General features: G+C 45.7%; 1 protein-coding gene across 1 annotated transcript in view; it reads left to right on the forward strand.

Moving 5' to 3' along the window:
- Positions 1 to 19,883, forward strand: part of CDCP1 (CUB domain containing protein 1) — a 57,475-nt gene that overhangs the window by 17,998 nt on the left and 19,594 nt on the right. The window contains exons 2-4 of the mRNA XM_023231789.2: positions 10,664 to 10,873; positions 13,578 to 13,940; positions 15,137 to 15,505. Coding sequence (XP_023087557.2) covers positions 10,664 to 10,873; positions 13,578 to 13,940; positions 15,137 to 15,505 — 942 coding nt within the window. The remainder of the gene's footprint in view (positions 1 to 10,663; positions 10,874 to 13,577; positions 13,941 to 15,136; positions 15,506 to 19,883) is intronic.

Here is a 19,883-nt window from a genome sequence, read left to right on the forward strand (position 1 = left end):
GTCCTCTTGGAAATCATTCGTCCACTGATACGGTGTGATTCAATCTGGAATTAAATGTTAACCTCCGTGTTTTGGATTGACAAGGAGCCTTAAGATGGCCTCAGTCTCAGAGGGGTTTATATGCAGATGTGTCTGTTTGCTACAGACTGTGACCCAGACAGGGCCACCTCTTTCCTATGGCATGTGTCTTTGATCATAAAAGGGAAAAACGCAACAGAAGAGTTTGGATGGTTCTATGCAAACCTGTCACCACTTTAGAAAAATGATTCAAAGCATAAGCTCTGGAGACAGTGAACTGCTAGCATTGCTTTTGGGAAATGGTTCAATTACTTTAGAAAATGAATAACTTGGCTGCGTGCGGTGGCTCACGCCTGTAATCCCAGCACTTTGGGAGGCCGAGGCAGGCGGATCACCTGAGGTCAGGAGTTCCAGACCAGTCTGGCCAATATGGTGAAACGTCGTTCTACTAAAAATACAAAAATTAGCTGGGCGTGGTGGTAGGCATCTGTAATCCCAGCTACTCGGGAGGCTGAGACAGGAGAATCACTTGAACCTGGAAGGCAGAGCCAAGACAGTACCACTGCACTCTAGCCTGGGCAAAAGAGTGAAACTCCGTCTCAAAAAAGTAAAAGAAATGAAAGAAATAACTTGCATCATTGCATGTAATTTTCTTCCTTGAGGACTTTGGGAATTAAGAGTCAGGAATGAATGAATGTACACAGCAGTCCCCTGTGTTGATAAACTGTTCCAACGAGTTGGATTGACTAAGCTGCACATGGTTCTTTTTAACATTGCTATTGGAACTTAATTTTACTCTTTTCCGTAATTAATCTAAGAGCTGTGGAAATAGTAAACTATTTTAATGGGAACTATGTGTGTCTCTCACTGAGAGGGTGGGACCCTGATGTCTCTTGAGACCTGAGGTCCCTGGATGTAAGTCTGAAAGTCGGAGCCCAGCCTTGTTCATCTTTGTATGCCAGCACCTGGCCTGGAGGGTAACTCATGGCAAAATGATCTTGAGAGATGTGGCCAGAGTCGGCCTTCATCAACATTTTGCAGCATGTTGTCTCTGCACTCCCCACCTGCACTGTGCATGCCCTTGTCCGATTCCCTCGGGCCTTCGTCCCTGCCCTGACCTCCCAGCGCAGTCCTGTGTCCCAGTCCCACTGTGGGTGGGAGGTTGTGCTTGATCACTCCCCAGGTCCTTTACTGATAACTAGGGTCTGTGTCCAGTCCTTCCTGGGTGTTGACTGATCACTGCAGTGTTTAATGTGGTCCTTTCCTTTGGAGAGCCTATAATGGTAGAATGGCAGGCAAGTTCTTGTAGCCACCTGTGGCACAGTATCTTTAGTTGGGAGGTGCACCTGCCATTGGGGTTGGGGAATGGGATGGTCACCTGCCCTGCCACCCATCCCTTTCTCCAGACCTGCAACAGTAGCCTGAAGGCATTTCCTCAGCTTGGCCTGACTGCTGTACCTTGCCCCAGCTTCTTTCTAGGGACGTCTGGTAAGCAGCCATCATTTCACATCTCTTTACTTCTCAGAAGGTGAATGAGAGATTTGCCCTGCTGTCTTGACAGACTCTTTCCTGAAACCAGCCATGGGAATAGGTGGAAGGAGTGGGGTGGGGAAAGGGAATTGGCAGGTCTTGGCAGGTGCTACTTGACTTCCAAACCAGTGGATGAAAGGCTTTATAGCTCAGATACCTAGAAGGACAGGTCGGGGTCTCTTTTAGGAAGAAGCATTTCCTGCCAAGCCAAGCAGAAGCCTGCTTGAAATTGACTGAAACTTGCGTCGGATTTTCCCATGAGTCTCACTGACAGCTGTCTAGAGAAGTGAGTCCTGCAGGCCAGGGCTTCTATAGCATGCTTTTCTGCTAAAACTTGGCACTGGCCTTTCATTCTCAGTACTTTGTTCTAGAATCATGGCTGCTTTTCTTTTGCCACCAACTCGGCCACATTAACCTCCCATGCCCACACCCCCTGGGCAGACCTGAGGAAGCTGTGGAGCCATCAGCAGCAGAACCATGCCAGTTCCCTTTCTTAGAACCTTACACCTGGCACTGCCAAAAAAGAACAATACAAAAGAACAACCATGCCCCAAACATTTCAAATTCTGTGGAATTTAAATATTAAGCTTAAATTCCAACTATACTTTCAAATTACTTTGACATGAAGGAGGATTTGCAGTAATGCAATATGCTTGTTGGACCATTTAAAACAAATATATTTTCCTTTTGATATCCTGGAGAGCCAGCAGCTTGGAAATACTTTATTCTACCTTGATTGACTTTGTTGGCAAGAACAACCCACCATCATCAGAAAGTTCCTGGTTGTGTATGAAATTCTTCGGGTGGGGCTAGCTCTGCTGAATAGTCATTTATCATACCCCGGGCACCGGCGTCAGAGCTGAGCTGGGGCACAAAACTTGTCCCTACCTCTTATTAATCATATATGCCTGGGCACGTTACTTAAACTGCCCAAGCCTCAGTTTCTTCATCTGTATAATGGGGATTAATATTAGAACCTACTTTATGGAGTGGTCGTGGGGATTTATAAATACTTATAAACATGTGCAGGGAGGCTGCCTCGTATTAAGGAATCGTTAAATGTTTGTTGTTGTTGCCATTTAGACAGGCCTGGTGTCTAGATTCCAAAGGTTTTTCTCCCATCCAAGAGAGAATGATTGCCCTTGAAATGGCAATTCATGTTCTAGTTCTTTCCTATGTGAAGGTGGAAATGAACTATTTCCAGGTAGGCAGATCAGTGGTCTTCCTGTTGTTGGCAAGACTTACACCTCAATTTACCAGTCTGTAAATGGACCAGGCCAAGTCAATGACACATGGATTTTGAGTGTCTAAACCTGTTGTCTCTCTATTCCTTTAGGCCTCACTGCTTCAGGTCCACTGGACTAGGAAGACTCCAAGTTAGGCGATGTGACAGTCTGGCACCCCCAGCCCTCACACAGCAGGCACTGTTAGAATGAATTCTGTTGGAGGTGACCCCCTACTTCTTGGAATCAGCCAACAACTGCATTCACTTAATAAGAATGGCAGTTTCTGTCACCTCCAGGGTAGACAAAAAAAAGAAAGAGAGACAGACAGACAGAGACAGGAAGGAAGGAAGGAAGGAAGGAAGGAAGGAAGGAAGGAAGGAAGGGAGGGAGGGAGGGAGGGAGGGAGGGAGGGAGGGAGGGGGGAGGGAGGAAGGAAATAAAGAATGGCAGCAGTTCCTCCTCTTCTGCTGGGTGACTTGACCAGCCTTGGCAGCTTCTATGAGGGCAGCTCAGTGTGGTACCCTGGGTGGGTGGAGACTGCAGAGGTTCCAGGGTTGAACCAGAATGTCCCAGTTGCCTCCTGAGCTCAGCAAACTTGGAGAAGTGAGGTCACTTCTCTGAGTCTCAGTGAAGGTGCTGGAGTCACATGAGTCAACAAGTAGAAGGGCCTATTAATAGCCAATGATCAGGGCCAGGGCCATGGCTGGGTGAGGCAGATAAGGTGTGCAGAATTTAAGGAGACACTCACACTTGCCTCCTTAAGTGGCACCACCCTGACAGTGAGTGCCTCCTTAAGGTTTGCCTCTTCGGTGCCTTGCCAGCCTTACCTAGTCCCCACCCAGCCAGCCAGGACTGTAGGCTTTAGACTCAGAGCCAAAACTGCTAGTAGTAGTTGTAATATGCTATCATTGATAATATCAACAATACTAACAGCCAGTATCGATTGACCACCTGGCACCATTCTAAGCACTTTGTAGGTATTAACTCATTTAGGCCTTACAAGGAATCTCATTATTATCCTGTTTGTAGATGAGGAAAGTGAGGCACCGAGAAGCTAAGGAATTTGCCCAAGGGGTCACATCTGGGTGAGTGGTAGAGCCAGTAATTGACCCTAGACAGTCTGATTCTAGAATGTGTACTCTTCACCACCACACCAAGCTGCTAAGGTATGCTGGTCCCAGTGGGTGAAGCCCAAACTCCATGGCCAACAACCAAGCCCTTTCCCACTTCTCCAGCCTCCTCAACCCACCCAAACAAAACTCTGGCCAAATCAAACTCTCCAGAGTGGCTCCAAGGAAGCCACGATTTTCATATTTTGGCATCTTTGCACCTGCTATTCCTTCCATCTATCCTTCCTGACACTCATCTCACTGTTCCTGGTTGGCACACTCATATCCATTCTGTAAGACCCATCTTAAGTCATGCCCCTTCTGTGAAGTCTTCCTTGACCACCACCCCCAGATGGTTGATAGCAGACCCTCAATGTCTTCAGAGTACCTTGAACTTCCCTGATGTCCTAAAATTACGATCTGGGTCTAATGAACGGGTAGACAGGCAAACGTACATTCAATGTATGTGAATTCAACACTTGCTCCCCGCAGGGAATAAAGGTTGGGAGAAATCATTTCAATGGTGTGTGTGTCCCCTCGGGGTGGATATGAGGTAAGGTATAAATTTGCCAGTCTGCTGGACATCCTGAGGCTCTCATGGTGTGCACATCCACAATTTAATGAAATATATTTTGCAAACCTGGCCCCTAAAAGCAAATTACGACTTATCTGATGCTCAGTCTGAAAAGCAGGGATCTGCTGCATGGATGGAGGAAACACCAGTTGCTGGACTTGTTGAGAGTGGAATGCTGGTCTGCAATGTGACCTCTTCCTAAGAGAGGACAGGGCTATTTTGGCCAAAAGTGGAACCTGACTCGCATGCAAGCCGTGACGGATCAACCACAAACTTCTTGGTTTGAGTCTGCCTCCCTTGGCATCCTGGGCACTCCTCCAGGGCATCATGCATCTTAATATGTATCTCCTAGTGCCCAGGCTGACCCCAGCCCTGGCTGGGAGCTGCTCAGTCCATCTTCCTTGGATGGAGAAAGTGAATGAGAGCCAAGTCCCACAGGCAACCACACCCAGAATTGAGGCAACTTGTTCCAATTCATCTACAAATTTTCGATGGGTTGCTAGTACTTTGCCAGTCTTTTAAACTGTATTTGACAGATCTGGGAGAAAAACAACTTCCTGGTGTTTATCACATGGAATTCCCTCCCCTACATTAGTTTCCCTTACTAGAATCAAGAATTGCAAAGAAATAGAATGGCAGGGAGAACAAATAACAGGGATGTGTGATATGGTGATTAGTGAATGGTGAATCATGAATGATGATTAAAACAAATGGAAATTCTTCCCCCAACCCTGCCTGCCCAGGAAGGAGCTGGTGAGGCAGATACTCACAAACGTGTCCTAATAAGGAGAGGTCAGGAGGCAGGAGAGCTGAAGAAAAGAGCTATGTGTGACTCAGGAGCCCAAGCCTGTGCCTTGTAAGCTTTTCCAAATGCCCCAAGCCCAGGAGCCCACACACTGCTATAGTGAAAGCTTGGATGTCTTTCAGCCCATAAGGCCTCAAAGTCACACCAGAATCTGGAGCATTTCTGAGTTTCTCTGAACCTGGGTAATGATTTTCTGAAATATTAGACCAATGAAATACCAAATTCCTGGGGAGGCAAAAGAAAGTGGTGTGATCCAAGCATTTGTGATCAAATGAGCTGACAAGTTACTCTACTTAAGCAGTGGGGATTTTACCACTGTTTTTATTGCAGTGAAATAAGTACCTCTAGAGTGGTAGACTTGGTGGGGGTCAGGAGAGTCCATATTTCAAGTGTGTACAAGGTTGAATCATTATCTTCTTACTCCTGTTCACCCCTTCTGGCTAACTTATTTATCATTTAGGATGAGGGGCACCATTAAAAATGACAGCCATGTGGATGATGAGTCCTTGGCTGTGACCCTAGAAAAGAGCCTGTAAGTCATCTCCTGATGGAAAGGTAGCTAAATTCAGCTTTGCCTATCATGTGTCTTTAGCTTAGTTGTTTCCTTTGAACTATGAGCTGGACACCAGGTGGGGATTACTCAAGCCCAAATGCTCTGGTCTGGTACACCAAAGAATAGTTACAAACTACAACTGGACAGTAGAACGTGCTGGGTTGATCATCTCAGCCAGGACAAAGAAACATATTAAGATGTTAAACGTCTACCAGGAGTGAGTCATTTAACCTTCATAAGGTTTCGTCTTCCTTGATTGCAAAATGAGTTTGCATGAAAATCTGGGTTATTTAGACCCTAAATAAAAAATATAAACAACAGAAGTAGCATTAGTAATTCATGAAGGAAGGACTGGCATATTCAATGCTGAGAGTTGGAACAATGGGCTCTCCATACGGAAAAAAAATAGAAGTGAATCCCTACTTCTCACCATAGACCAAAAAAAAAAAAAAAAAAAAAACCCTACGTCTCACCATAGACTAGTATAGATTCCCAGAGCCCTTGCTACACCTACTGGGGCTTAGAACTTTATCACAGACCATTCGTAGGCCCTTAGTCTAGGCTATTAATTCCCTAAGGGCAGGGACTCTGGCTGTTTTTATCATTAAGGCATTTGCACCAAGTGTGTCACTAGAATAGATTATAAACCCAGAAAATGTTTGTTGAATGAATACATCATTTCCAAAATTCTTTAAAAAATGAATTTCTAGGCCAGGCATGGTGGCTCACACCTGTAATCCCAGCACTTCAGGAGACCGAGGTGGGCAAATCACTTGAGGCCAGGAGTTCAAGACCAGCCCGGCCAACATGGTAAAACCCCCTCTTTACTACAAAATACAAAAATTAGCCAGGTATGGGCACACCTATAGTCCCAGCTACTCGAGAGACTGAGGCACGAGAATCACTTGAGTCTCAAAGGCGGAGGTTGCCAAGATCACGCCATTGCACTCCAGCCAGGGCAACAGAAGGTAACTCTGTCCTAAAAAAAAAAAAGAAAAGAAAAGAAAAGAAAAAAAAATTCTAAAAGAGATTATATATTTTTCTGGCTGGTCACAATGGCTCACGCCTGTAATCCCAGCACTTTGGGAGGCCGAGGCAGGTGGATCACCTGAGGTCAGGAGTTCAAGACCAGCCTGGCCAACATGGTGAAACCCCGTCTCTACTAAAAATACAAAAATTAGCTGGGCATGGTGGCACGTGCCTTTAGTCCCAGCTACTCAGGAGGCTGAGGCAGGAGAATAGCTTGAGCTCAGAAGGTGGAGGTTGTAGTGAGCCAAGGTGGCGCCACTGCACTCCAACTTGGGCAACAGAGTAAGAGTCCATCTCAAAAATAAGAGAGATTACACATTTTTTCTTTGGCTGTTATTATAATAGAATAACTTGCCATATACCCAGAATTATTTTGGGTACTAACCTGGCTAAACAACACAGAAGAACTGAGTGGAGAGATTTTGGCGAGATCAACTTTGGTCATCTCTGAATCTAAGTTAAAGAGGTTTAAAATATTACATATACCTAGGCCCCACCCCCAGTTATTATTAAACCATATTTTAACTGTGGTAATGATTATTCTTTTATTAATTTATTACATGCTTACTTTGTGTAAAAACATGATCTTTTGAACACTTTTTTCTTTTTATTAAGGTATAGCTTACATAAAATAAACATCATCAATTTTAGGTGTGCAGTTTGATGAATTTTTGCATTTGTATACAAGGTGTAATCACTGCTATAGTCAAGATACAAAACAGTCCCCTCACCCTGCACAGTCTGCTTGGCCCCCTGGTGCTCCATCCCTTCTCCCCATCTCTAGCTTCAGGCATTGCAGCTCTGCTTAGTGTCTAGCACTGATTTAAAATAATGATCATGGGGGCAGGAATGTTTAAATAAAGGGTAAAAAAGCTGACAGAAGGGGAAATGGGAATGAGAAAGAAATTGGTAACATGGCTAGGCGGGCTGTAGCCTCAGATTGGACTCAGCTTCACTCGATGGTAAATTAGCCCAACTTGGAGACACTGGGTGCTCCGATAATGTTTTTTACAAATAACACAGACGTTTTCATGATGACAGAAAAAGGACACAAGAGTTGTAATATACAGCTCAGATGTAAATCTGGCAACTGGGTTTCTGAACATAGATCTGGATTCATTTTTAATCTGACGTCTTAAAGAACTCCTCAGCCTCAGAAGATTCTGAATGACCACACTGCTTGAAGACCAAGCATTTGAGTAAATAAAACTTCTGCCTCGGAGAATGTATTCTCTCTCAAGCTATTAATTAAAAGATTCATAGTTCCTTGTTCTTGCCAGGATTTATTAGCCCAAAGTAAAATATGGGAATGGTGGTATGTCTATGAGAAATTAAATGCAGTGAAGACAAGAACACAGGGACTAATAGTTTTATATGGAGCTGTTTTGGGGCTTGAAATGTTTTGTCTCCTTGTGGGGATCAGGCACTGTCTAGGTCCTGGGGCTACCACTAAAAAATACAGGCAAGTTCCTGCTGCCTCCTGTAGGAGCTCACAGACATGAAGCACAGGGTTCAGGAGGACTGAGGTGGCGGGAGGAGCATTTTAGGTGGGCTGGTCAGGGAAGGCCTCTCGGAAAATGCGACCTTTGTGCTGAGACCGGAATGACAAAAAGGAGCCAGCTTTTTCTAGAGAAAGCACTTTTGGTGTCAGGAGCAGCACGTGCAAAGGCCCTGAGGTGGGAAAAAGGTTGGTGTGTTCAAGCAAGAAGGCAAAGGTGGCCTGAACACAGTGATTAAGGTAGAGAGGGTTACACGCAGAAGCCAGAAAGACAAGAAGTTTTGCTCCAAAAACGGAAACCTAAGCTCTCTTGCAGTCATAAAACTATCCATGATGGTGCCCTAGTGCCCAGAGAGATATGTCACTTCTGAGCAGTAGTTGGGAATGCTTCCAGTTACAAAGTCGCTTCCTACTTCCTCAGGTACTGGTCATAGACTCAGAGCCGGCAGGGAGTGTAGAGTTATTCTAGCCCCACCCCTTCATCTTACAATGAAAGAACAGAGGCCCAAAGTTCGTACCTGAAAAACCATTCTAAGTGAGGTCAAAAGGCAAATGATAAACTGGGGGAAATATTTACAGTTCATATCACTCATTTCACAGGTTGGGAGATCAATTTCCATACTATGTAAGGAGCAGCTGGCCAGCGGGGCTGCAGCAGAGTGTAGGATGGAGAGAGAGGCACAAGAGGAGGGTGACAGAAATCCACATGTGTGATCACATTCAGCTGCTGAGCTGTGGGAATGCAGCATGCTCACTCATGGGGGCTGGCAGAAGTCCATCCAGTCTTGCTCAGGCTAGCAGTTATGGTAAAATTATAGCGCATGGCTGGTCCAACACTGAAGAGGACTCAGATGTCAATCAGTAGGTACATGGATAAATAAATCATGGCCTAGTCTGTCAATGGAATAGTACTCAGCAATAAAAAGGAGGACACTACTGTCCCATGCAGCAGCGTGGGTGAATCTCCCAAGCATGCTGAGCAGAAGCAGCCAGCTACAAAAGGGAAAGTACTATAGGCTTCCATTTGCATGAAGGTCCAGAGCAGGACAAACTCATTGACAGTTTTCAAGGACGTAGAGTGGAGGTTGACTGCAGAGGGGCACTGAGGGGACTTTTGAGGGTGAGGAAAATATTTGTATATCTTGATTGTGGTGGTCACATGAGTGTATACGTTTGTCAAAACTCTTAAAATGAGTAGGTCCTTTTTAATGTGTGTAAATTACTGTCAATAAGGTTGATTTTTAAAAAATAAATTTTTAAAGAGGGAAAAAAGAATAGATGGGAAACAAAAGCTTCTGATTAGATTGCTATTCATTCACCAACTGCTTATCAAGCACCATTTGTGTGCCAGCACGATAACAGATCCCGACCAGCTGTTTGTACCAGAACATGGTACTACAGAGGCACTGTGAGCCCCTAGGCTCCCTCCACAGGATTCACCTACAGACGATCCTCTCATCATCCGCAATTCCCAGGCCATCAGCTGCCCGGAGACTCAGAATCAGAATCCAAGATAGGGCAGGGGCAGTGGCTGCTAAGGAGAAAGTGGCTCTCCCTTCTTGGTCTAAGAGCACTTAATCGATCAAGCAAAGCAAATGGGAAGGAGATTGAGCTTGTTTGTGAACCAGAGCCCTACCCTGACATTTGTACAATTCTATTTAATAATCAACCCCCACCTCACTTGCTTGATATTGTTTGCTCAGGTGTTTTTACTAAACCCCAATCTGAGATAACAGCATTGTTTTGCTCTAACTTTCTGAGTTCATCAATACGATATGATTATATCTAATTTCTGCAAATGTTTTTCTAGCCCCCACTACTGTACGTACATACATATGTATTATGTACGTACATATGTATGTATGTGCTGGGCATATAAAGCACCCAGGTCAAGGGACAGCAGCCCTTTGCAGATAAATGTGTCTCCCTGTGACGGACGGTTTCTGTGTGTAGACTTTGTTCTACAGTCATGTTGAGAAAAGGTGTGGTGGTTACTCTGGTTGTTATTTAATACTGCTCAGATGGGATATCTAACAGCATACTGTTCAAGACATCTAGAACACAGTATACTGTTTTCAATGTGTAGCAAAATTGATAATGCAAACAAGAAACACATGTCAGTGACCAGCCACCAGCGTCATGGTTCTTTTTGATTGCTAAGGTCAGGACTGTCATTTTGTACCATCCTCCTTCTCAGAAAAGGAGGGAAAGAACAAAGTTGTCAGAGAGGGCATCCTCTCTAAATCAGACTGGGGTTGGGGGCCACAGCAGTTTGCAGACCTAAATCATCCTGCTCACTTCATTTTCCTTCCTTCCTTCAGAAGCTTTTGAGATTGCTCTGCCACGAGAAAGCAACATTACAGTTCTTATAAAGCTGGGGACCCCGACTCTGCTGGCAAAACCCTGTTATATCGTCATTTCTAAAAGACATATAACCATGTTGTCCATCAAGTCTGGAGAAAGAATAGTCTTTACCTTTAGCTGCCAGAGTCCTGAGAATCACTTTGTCATAGAGATCCAGAAAAATATTGGTAAGTAGGCACTCGTGAGCTGTTTGACAATGTCTTTTAAATGTCTATACCGCCCTCCTGTCTTTCCGTGGTAAGTCAGTCTCTAATGCTAGAGAGGTAAGATCTATTCTGAAACTCTGCAGTTTTTTAATTTAGCTCCGATGTGGCCAGTTAGGGTTCTAAATGCTTTACACAGCTTAATTTGTTTAATCTTTAAAACAGCCCTATGAGAAGTTCACAGAGAGAGGAAGTTGCCTAAGTGGGCACAACTAGTAAGCAGCAGCTCAGGAGAAGAACCCAGGTACTCTGGCTTTCAAGTCTTTGAACTTAGCCACTGTGCACATGGGCTCTTCAGGCAGCACTACAGAAGCCCATAAGCTACAGATCTTCAGGTCTGTGATGCTCGTCTTGTGTGCTAAAAACATCTGACCGATATGGAAGACAAAAGAATCAGAAGGTTAAGGAGAGTCCAGGCATGGTGGTTCAAACCTGTAATCCCAGCACTGAGGAGGCTGAGGTAGGTGGATCCCCTGAGGTCAGGAGTTCAAGACCAACCTGGCCAACACAGTTAAACCCCATCTCTACAAAAAAAAAAAAAAAAAAAAAAAAATTACCCAGGCATGGTGGCACATGCCTATAGTCTCAGCTACTTGGGAGGCTGAGGCAGGAGGATCACTTGAACCTGGGAGACAGGTTGCAGTGAGCCAAGATGGTACCACTGCATTCCAGCTTGAGTGACAGAGCAAGACTCCATCTCCAAAAAGAAAAAAAAAGGAGAAGAAGAAAGAGTTAATGAAAGTAGAAATCTGCGGGAAAAATGAGTTGTGAATCACTCCAGAAATAATACTTCTCCATCCTCTGGACAGGAATCTTTTTAGTTATTTAAAATGTTTGCACCAGACAGAGTACAGGAGAAGATTTCGAGACATGCTGCTCATTTCGACTACTCTTACCTGTGTGTTCATCCTAAAAAACAAAGCTCTTAGCATCACATGAAAAATTACTTTCATAACCTGATCTTGCAGTGTCACAGGGCTGGTGACAGAGCTGAGGCTGGCAGATGGGGCTTTTTGACTCCAGATTTTGCTATAGAATTAAATCAGAATCCCTGGGATGGCCCAGGCATGTGTAGTTTTTAAATTGCCCGCAGGTGAGTTGTAGGTAGAACCAGAGCTAAGAGTCACTGCCTTACAAGAGTTAAGTGTTCCCACAAGAGTACAGAACCTAGCCAGAGCCAACTGATGTTGCCCTGGGCACACTGGAGGTGTGAGTGGAAAATCACTTGAGGCCAGCTTTTGAAAGAAAGAGGTGGCTTGATATAAACATCGAAGTTTCCATGAGGTCCTAAAATAGGTACTACCTTTACCAACATGTAAAGTCTAACTTTAGTCACGTTAGTCATCATGTTATCTAACCCTGTGTTATTGGTTAGACAGCATAGTGCATTGACAAGAAAAGGTTGACCAAACACAGCCTGAGCTTTCGTCCTGGGATCTGGGATTGCCATGTACTTGCTGCACGTGCCAGCCCAAGTCACCTGGATCCACGACTGCTTTGCAAAAATCTGAGGTCTGGATGATGTCAGAGATCTAAGACTGATCTGAAATTCTCCATAATTCTATTTTGAGTGGACAGTACTTTCAAATACCCCAATAGAACAGCAGTAAAGATTCACAAATTATTATTACGGAGGCCAGAGTCCCTCACACCTTTCAGATGCCCCCTGCTCAAGACAACAAAACCTTGATGTTCTTCCCCTCGCCTTCCTCTTGTTTCCTCCTTGATGACAATGTTTCTTGCTTTGTTTTAAAAGGCTTAGGAAACAAATATATCAAGGGATGTCATTAGCTGTTAGCCTTAAAAAAATAAATTAAACTGCAGTGGTTATAAAATACCAGCATTAAAGCAGCTCAGGAAGAGAAATGGTGCTGCCAGGTTCCAGCCGTCCAGGGGAGTTGCACATTCAGAGTGTATTCACTATGTTGATGAATGTGTTGATGGGAAACCAGTTTTAAAGGATGAATCTTGGCACTGTGCTCTACAAATTGTGAAATCGTGACTCTCTCAGTACAGGAGAAGTAGGAGATCCCAAAGCACAGACTCTGCTGCAAATGCCCTCCTTCTGGCTTCACCCACTGGACCCCAGGAACTTAATGTGGAAATCACAGTAGTTAAGAGATGTCTCAAGTCTGGTGACCTGGAAGCAGAGCCTGAGACAGGGATTTTTTGTTTAAGTCATTGATCAAGAAAGTGCTCTCAGAAGTGAGGAAAGCAGGATAGAGCAGGGCATGTAGCTGAGTTTAAATGTGGTTTTAGCTGAAGGGTAGCCTCAGCCTGACCCCATGGGGGCTCCAGAGTATGAATGGCATACCCAGGTATGTCACTTGAAGCAAGGAGGTCAGACTTTTTAATTCCTGCAGGAGGCCATTATTGACTATAGACAGCACCTCTCCCTTGGGATGGGCGTGAGGGGCTGCACCACCTTTCAGGCTTTTCTGGTTCAAGGCAGCTCTCCCCAGCTGAGGCACTTCCCTGAAGGAGGCTACATCTGTGAGCCATTGGCCACTAAGACTCACAGAACCTGGAGCCTGGGTGCCCCTGCCTGGTAAAGGCCACCCGAGCAGAGCCCCAAAGAGTCTGCTACAGGGGGCTGAGTGGTAGAGGAGGAGTGGTGTGGGGCCTTGGAGCATCTGTGATCAAAATTGCTATTATGACTGTTTTTCAGACTGTATGTCGGGCCCATGTCCTTTTGGGGAGGTTCAGCTTCAGCCCTCAACATCGTTGTTGCCTACCCTCAACAGAACTTTCATCTGGGACGTCAAAGCCCATAAGAGCATCGGTTTAGAGCTGCAGTTTTCCATCCCTCGCCTGAGGCAGATTGGTCCGGGTGAGAGCTGCCCAGACGGAGTCACTCACTCCATCAGCGGCCGAATCGATGCCACTGTGGTCAGGATTGGAACCTTCTGCAGCAATGGCACTGTGTCCCGGATCAAGATGCAAGAAGGAGTGAAAATGGCCTTACACCTACCATGGTTCCACCCCAGAAATGTCTCCGGCTTCAGCATTGCAAACCGCTCATCTATAAAACGTGAGCAAGCCCCTCCCCACTATCTGATTAGATTAAAACACACAAAATCTTCATTGTTCTAGGTCAGAAATGGCCAAATGTCAGCAAATCTCAAAGACTCGATCTAAATACCATAAAGGAAGATCCTGCTCTTCTATAAATGACATGGGCCACTCATTCCTAGCGTGAACCCCCTCTTCTCTGTTAAACAAACGGGGTGATTCTCTTTATCCTTTTTGCATGTCATTTCAAAAAATGACAAAGGATTGGTTCACAGACCCACCTTGATTGCTTCATTTCTAACTTCTTTGTCTTCCATCTCTTTCATATTTTCTGTAAATGTATCAGTGATGTGCAGAACTCACTCACACTGGCTCATCAAAGCTGTTTTTTTGTTTTTGTTTGTTTTGAGACAGAGTCTCACTCTGTTGCCCAGGCTGGAGTGCAATGGCGCTGTCTTGGCTCACTGCAACCTCTACCTCTAGGTTCAAGCAATTCTCCTACAGGCATGCGCCACCATGCCCGGCTAATTTTTGTATTTTTATTAGAGACGGAATTTCGCCATGTTGGCCAGGCTGGTCTTGAACTCCTGACCTCAGGTGATCCTCTTGCCTTAGCCTCCCACAGTACTAGGATTACAGGCATGAGCCACTGTGCCTGGCAGAGAGCTGACTGTTAAGTGTTCAGGCATTTTGTGAGCTGATGTGAAACAGATCCGTTATAAAAAATAGAATTAAATTAACTTATGATTAAATAAATTATTTTTAAAACAAAGATAATAAATACTCAAAACTCATCACTTCCTAATTATTTTAATGTTGCCTGTGCTGTCAGGGTTATTTGTATCATCATATCTGTATGGAGGGAAAAACATAAAGGTGTGCTACTACCCAACTCCACATTCAGTCACCTGGTATTGGTAGTTTGAAATCAGCCATGGTGGGAGTATTTATATCCACTATGGAAGTGGGCAGATGCTATAAGTCAGGGCTTTCCCCTTTACCACCGGACCGCTTATTAAATACTTACTCGCACACCACCAATGTGTCTGCATTCCCAATCTCTGCCTTGAGTCCAAATATACCTTATCCAGACCCTCTGCTCAGGATCTGAGAACTGCAGTCATTTTTCCTATATCCCCACCCCTCGGCTGCAGACAACCAGCACAGGGTCTAATTGCCCCCTATTCTTTCTGGTTTGGGTTCCACTCCCAATAGGTCTGTGCATCATCGAGTCTGTGTTTGAGGGTGAAGGCTCAGCAACCCTGATGTCTGCCAACTACCCAGAAGGCTTCCCTGAGGATGAGCTCATGACGTGGCAGTTTGTCATTCCTGCACACCTGCGGGCCAGCATCTCCTTCCTCAACTTCAACCTCTCCAACTGCGAGAGGAAGGAGGAGCGGGTTGAGTACTACATCCCGGGCTCCACCACCAACCCCGAGGTGTTCAAGCTGGAGGACAAGCAGCCTGGGAACATGGCAGGGAACTTCAACCTCTCCCTGCAAGGCTGTGACCAAGATGCCCAGAACCCAGGGATCCTCCGACTGCAGTTCCAAGTTTTGGTCCAACATCCACAAAATGAAAGCAGTGAGTGAGCCCTACTTTCCTTTTTCTTCCTTCTCCAGCACCTTCGTTGTTTCCTGGGTAGTCCGCCTGGGGTGAGGCTCCCTTCCTGTTTCTCGCCTGTGGCTTCTGAAACACTTAGACTCTGGACCCGGGAAGAGTTTCAGGAAGTGGGTTGCTAGGCAGTGAGACAGGCTCGTTGGTGAACACCTGGTATGTAGTTCCATTTCAGCACAATAAAAAGCAATCTTGCATTCAAGATGCTAAATTGTTTTTAACCAAGGCATGGAAAGGTCATTTTCTAGATCTTATGTCTTGACCCCGCAATGTGAATGAGGATGTACCCGCACTATCAGCAATGATGATGGGAACTTAGAGTTTTATGGCTCAGTGCCCCTACTATGGACACTTACTCTGCATGTCATCTTGGGTTAAGCATGCCACTTGCACAATCTCAGCTAATCTTTATTGCAACTCTGTAGGGGAGGTGGGAATTATCTTCATTTACTAATGAGAAACCAGAAAGTTCAGAGAGGTTATGGAACTGGCCTGACATCACACAGCTTGTCAAGAGCAGAGCAAGCTCTGAGCTCTGAGTCTGTGCTCTGGCCCATACTGAAGCCCAGTTAAGTTGATGAGAATTAGGTTGGACATCATTCCACAAACATTGCTGAGATGCCATGAACACAGAGGAGCGGAGTTAAGGCCAGGACAAGGGTGAGGCAAAGTGTCCAGGGTGCAATATTTAAGGAGGTACCCACTCCCAGGGTCATGTAACTGCAAGGTCAGCCCCTGAGAGTGAGCACCTCCTTAAACTTTGCTCCGTGGGTGCCTGGCTTGCCTCATCCCAGTCTTGGCCCTGAAGGGTGTAGTACAGATTTTGAGATAAAAGATACAAAATGAACTCAGAGTGGCTCTTCCTGGGGCTCATGTATGATGTGAAGGAGTGAGTTGTGGCAAGTGGTCTTGAGCCAGGACATGTCTGATGTGTGCTGAGGATGGGTGCTGTCCAGAGGGCTGATTCTCATTCTTGTTTTTACTATTATTTACTTCTAGGAAGTAGGCAGAGCCAGCCAGAAAAATTAAGTGGGAGTATGGAATGGCATGCTGCTGATTTTTGTAGGGCTGATAAGCATCAGAAAAATGACAGTGTGGGATCCACTAGAGGGATTGCCCAACTGGTGCTGCCCTGGAAATGTCCATATGTATGTATGTATATGTGTGTATAGATATGTATACATGGGGCCAGGCACAGTGGCTCACACCTGTAATCCCAGCACTTTGGCAAGAGACCAAGGCACACAAATCACTTGAGGTCAGGAGTTCCAGACCAGCCTGGACTACATGGCAAAACCCCGTCTCTACAAAAAATTGAAAAATTAGCCAGGCATGATGGCATGCACCTGTAGTCCCAGCTACTTGAGGGGCTGAGGCATGAGAATTGCTTGAACCCAGAAGGCAGAAGTTGCAGTGAGATGGGATTGGGCCACTGCACTCCAGCCGGGGGAAAAAGAGAGAGACTCTGTCTAAAAAAAAAAAAAAAAAAAATATATATATATATATACACACACACACACACACACACACACACTCACATATGCACATATATATGTAGTGTGTGTGTACGTGTCCATTGAGACATTTTTATGATTCCACTGTCACAGTTGTACAATCAGAATGTGGCAAACAGTCACAAAAGGGTTTAGAAATGGAGTGGCTTTGGGGTTTAGAAGACAGGCATTTGTTTGTCACCTCAGTCATGGTGGAATGCTGCTTAGAAGCTCGGATTAATTCTGTTAACTGTAACATCAGCTGAGTTGATTTCTAAAACTAATCAAATTGTTAAACGTGCTATAAACACTGTCAAGAAGGATGTGGATTTAGTGCTGAGATTAAAGGGCAGTAACTGCCATTGAGAGGTGTTTAGCGGTGTCAAGGCCTCTAACTTTGCACTGTTTCTAGAAGAGTGAGTGGACTTGGCGGCAGAAATACCTTTGGGGATAAACTTAGGTTGGGCTGGACTGCCTGAGAACTCTGATCTCTGGGCAGCTTCATCTTGATCTTCTGAACCCCCATGTGGACCCTAAATTTCAAGGGCTAGCCCAAGGAAACCAGTCCTGTGCCCCTACGTTTGTCTGACCCATTCTCTTTTTTTTAGGCAGAGTCTTGCTCTGTCACCCAGGCTGGAGTGCAGTGGTGTGACCTCGGCTCTTAGCTGACTGCAACCTCCACCTCCTGGGTTCAAGTGATTCTCCTGTCTCAGCTTGAGTAGCTGGGATTTCAGGCGCCTGCCACCACACCCAACTAATTTTTTGTATTTTTAGTAGAGATGGGGTTTCACCATGTTGGCCAGGCTGGTCTTGAACTCCTGACCTCAAGTGATCTGCCCGTCTCGGCCTCCCAAAGTGCAGGGATTACAGGTGTGAGCCACCACTCCCAGCCCCCATTCTTTATTCTCTCTCATTCGCTAAGTTTTTTGTGGGCAGCTTGTACTGCAGGCAGCATAGCCCCATAGTTAAGGGCAATGACCTGGAGTTGGCCTGCGTGGATTTGAATCTGGTTCCCCTACTTACTTTGTCCATGAGCAAGTCACTTCACCTCTTTGTGACCCAGTTGCTCATCTGTAAAGTGGAAGTGGTAAGACTGTCCTCATCGGGGTGTTGTGAGGACAGTGTGAGGTAGTACAGTGCTCGGCAGGTAGTGAGCGCTCTTTAAATGTTTCCTGCAGGGTTCTAGGTCAAGGCAGGTATGCAGGGTTACAAAAGACACAACACGGGCTGGGCACGATGGCTCACGACTATAATCCCAGCACTTTCGGAGGCCAAGGTGGGCAGCTCATAAGGTCAGGAGTTTGAAACCAGCCTGGCCAATATGGTGAAACCCCATCTCTACTAAAAATACAAAAAATTAGCCAGGCATGGTGGCAGATGCCTGTAGTCCCAGCTACTCAGGAGGCTGAGGCAGGAGAATCACTTGAACCTGGGAGGCGGAGGTTGTGGTTAGCTGAGATTGGGCCACCCACTCCAACCTGGGTAATAGAGCAAGACTCTGTCTCAAAAAAAAAAAGAGAGAGAGAGAGAAAGAGAAAGAAAGAGAGAAAGAGAGAGAAGAAAAGAAAGACACAACACTTGTCCAAACAAAGAGATTAGGCTGTGGCCCAGAGATGACTGTTAGGATGCAGCAAGTCACTCATGGAAGGAGTTCCAATGGTGTGTGGTGAAGTTGGAAGGACCGCAGGCTGGTAGGAATACCAAGGGGAGACTCTGGGCAGAGTCTGGCCCTTCTCAGGCTGCGCACGAGGCCCCATCTATGCTGATGGTATATGCCACTCATGACTGCTAGAAGAGCTCTATGTGCTGCTCCTGCTTTCTTAGCCTTGGAACTGAGAAAGAAGCTGGGAGAGGGGACTGAGTTTTGGGTCAGAGCGTCTGCCCTTGCTTCTCCTGTGAGTGCTAGAGGAAACCTGTTGGGGCTAGTCTCCCCCTCGACTCCTTCACTGCTGCACCTCTCTGAGTCCTATCCAGGCTTTGCCCTAACTTGACTTTCCTTTGTCCCCAGAAGCAGGGGAACAACTACCCAGACCAAAGCCACTACCCCAGGAGTACACACGTGGGTGGTTTGCATTCTTCACACAACATGGGTTTATCTGTCCCCATGTCTACATCTCACTAAACTCGCAGTCAAGAATCTTATCTTATTGCTCTTTCTATTCCCACCACAGCTTCTGGTACATTCCAGGCCCTGCATAAATCCGTGTTGCACCAATCTCAGGAGTCAGCATCTTGTCCAAAGTGGCTTAAGAGCCAGATGTGCCATAAGAATCCACAGCCCATCTGAAGTGGCAAGGCAGATACAGTGAAGTGGGGTACCCATGGGAGCAGCTGCTTGCGGGGGGTGCAGACAAGGAGAAGGGCATCAGAAATAAGAACAAAGGCAGAGCCTCAAGCCAAAGAGCAGTCATAGAAAGCCAGAGCCTCAGCAGGGGTGGAGAAAGCTGTGAGAGGCAACAGCCAGCCCAAACCCCTCATTATCCACAGCAGAACCTGAGCACGGTGGGCCCAGGCTACAAAAAAAAAAAAACAGACAGATGTTACCTTGACCCTAATTGTCCAAAAAACAAAATAAAAATATCTACTAACAGTCCTCTTTCTACGTAGCTGAGAAACATCAGGTAGGTTCAAACTAGACCCAGAGAACTCCTGTAGGGAATATTTTTCCATGGCTTCACCACAGACATCCTGTGTTTTAAGTTGAGTCATGTACGATTACCCAGGAACTGAGGAATAACTGATGTGGCCATCTGTGACCACATCTGTAAGCAGTGATGGCTTCAGCTGCCCACAATGTGCAAACCAGGGATGTCTGAGAGCTCAGTTCATGTTCACCAAACAAATCTTGTTTT

The sequence above is a fragment of the Piliocolobus tephrosceles genome, chromosome 2 (assembly GCF_002776525.5).
Source record: "Piliocolobus tephrosceles isolate RC106 chromosome 2, ASM277652v3, whole genome shotgun sequence".
In the NCBI taxonomy this organism is placed as follows: Eukaryota; Metazoa; Chordata; class Mammalia; order Primates; family Cercopithecidae; genus Piliocolobus; species Piliocolobus tephrosceles.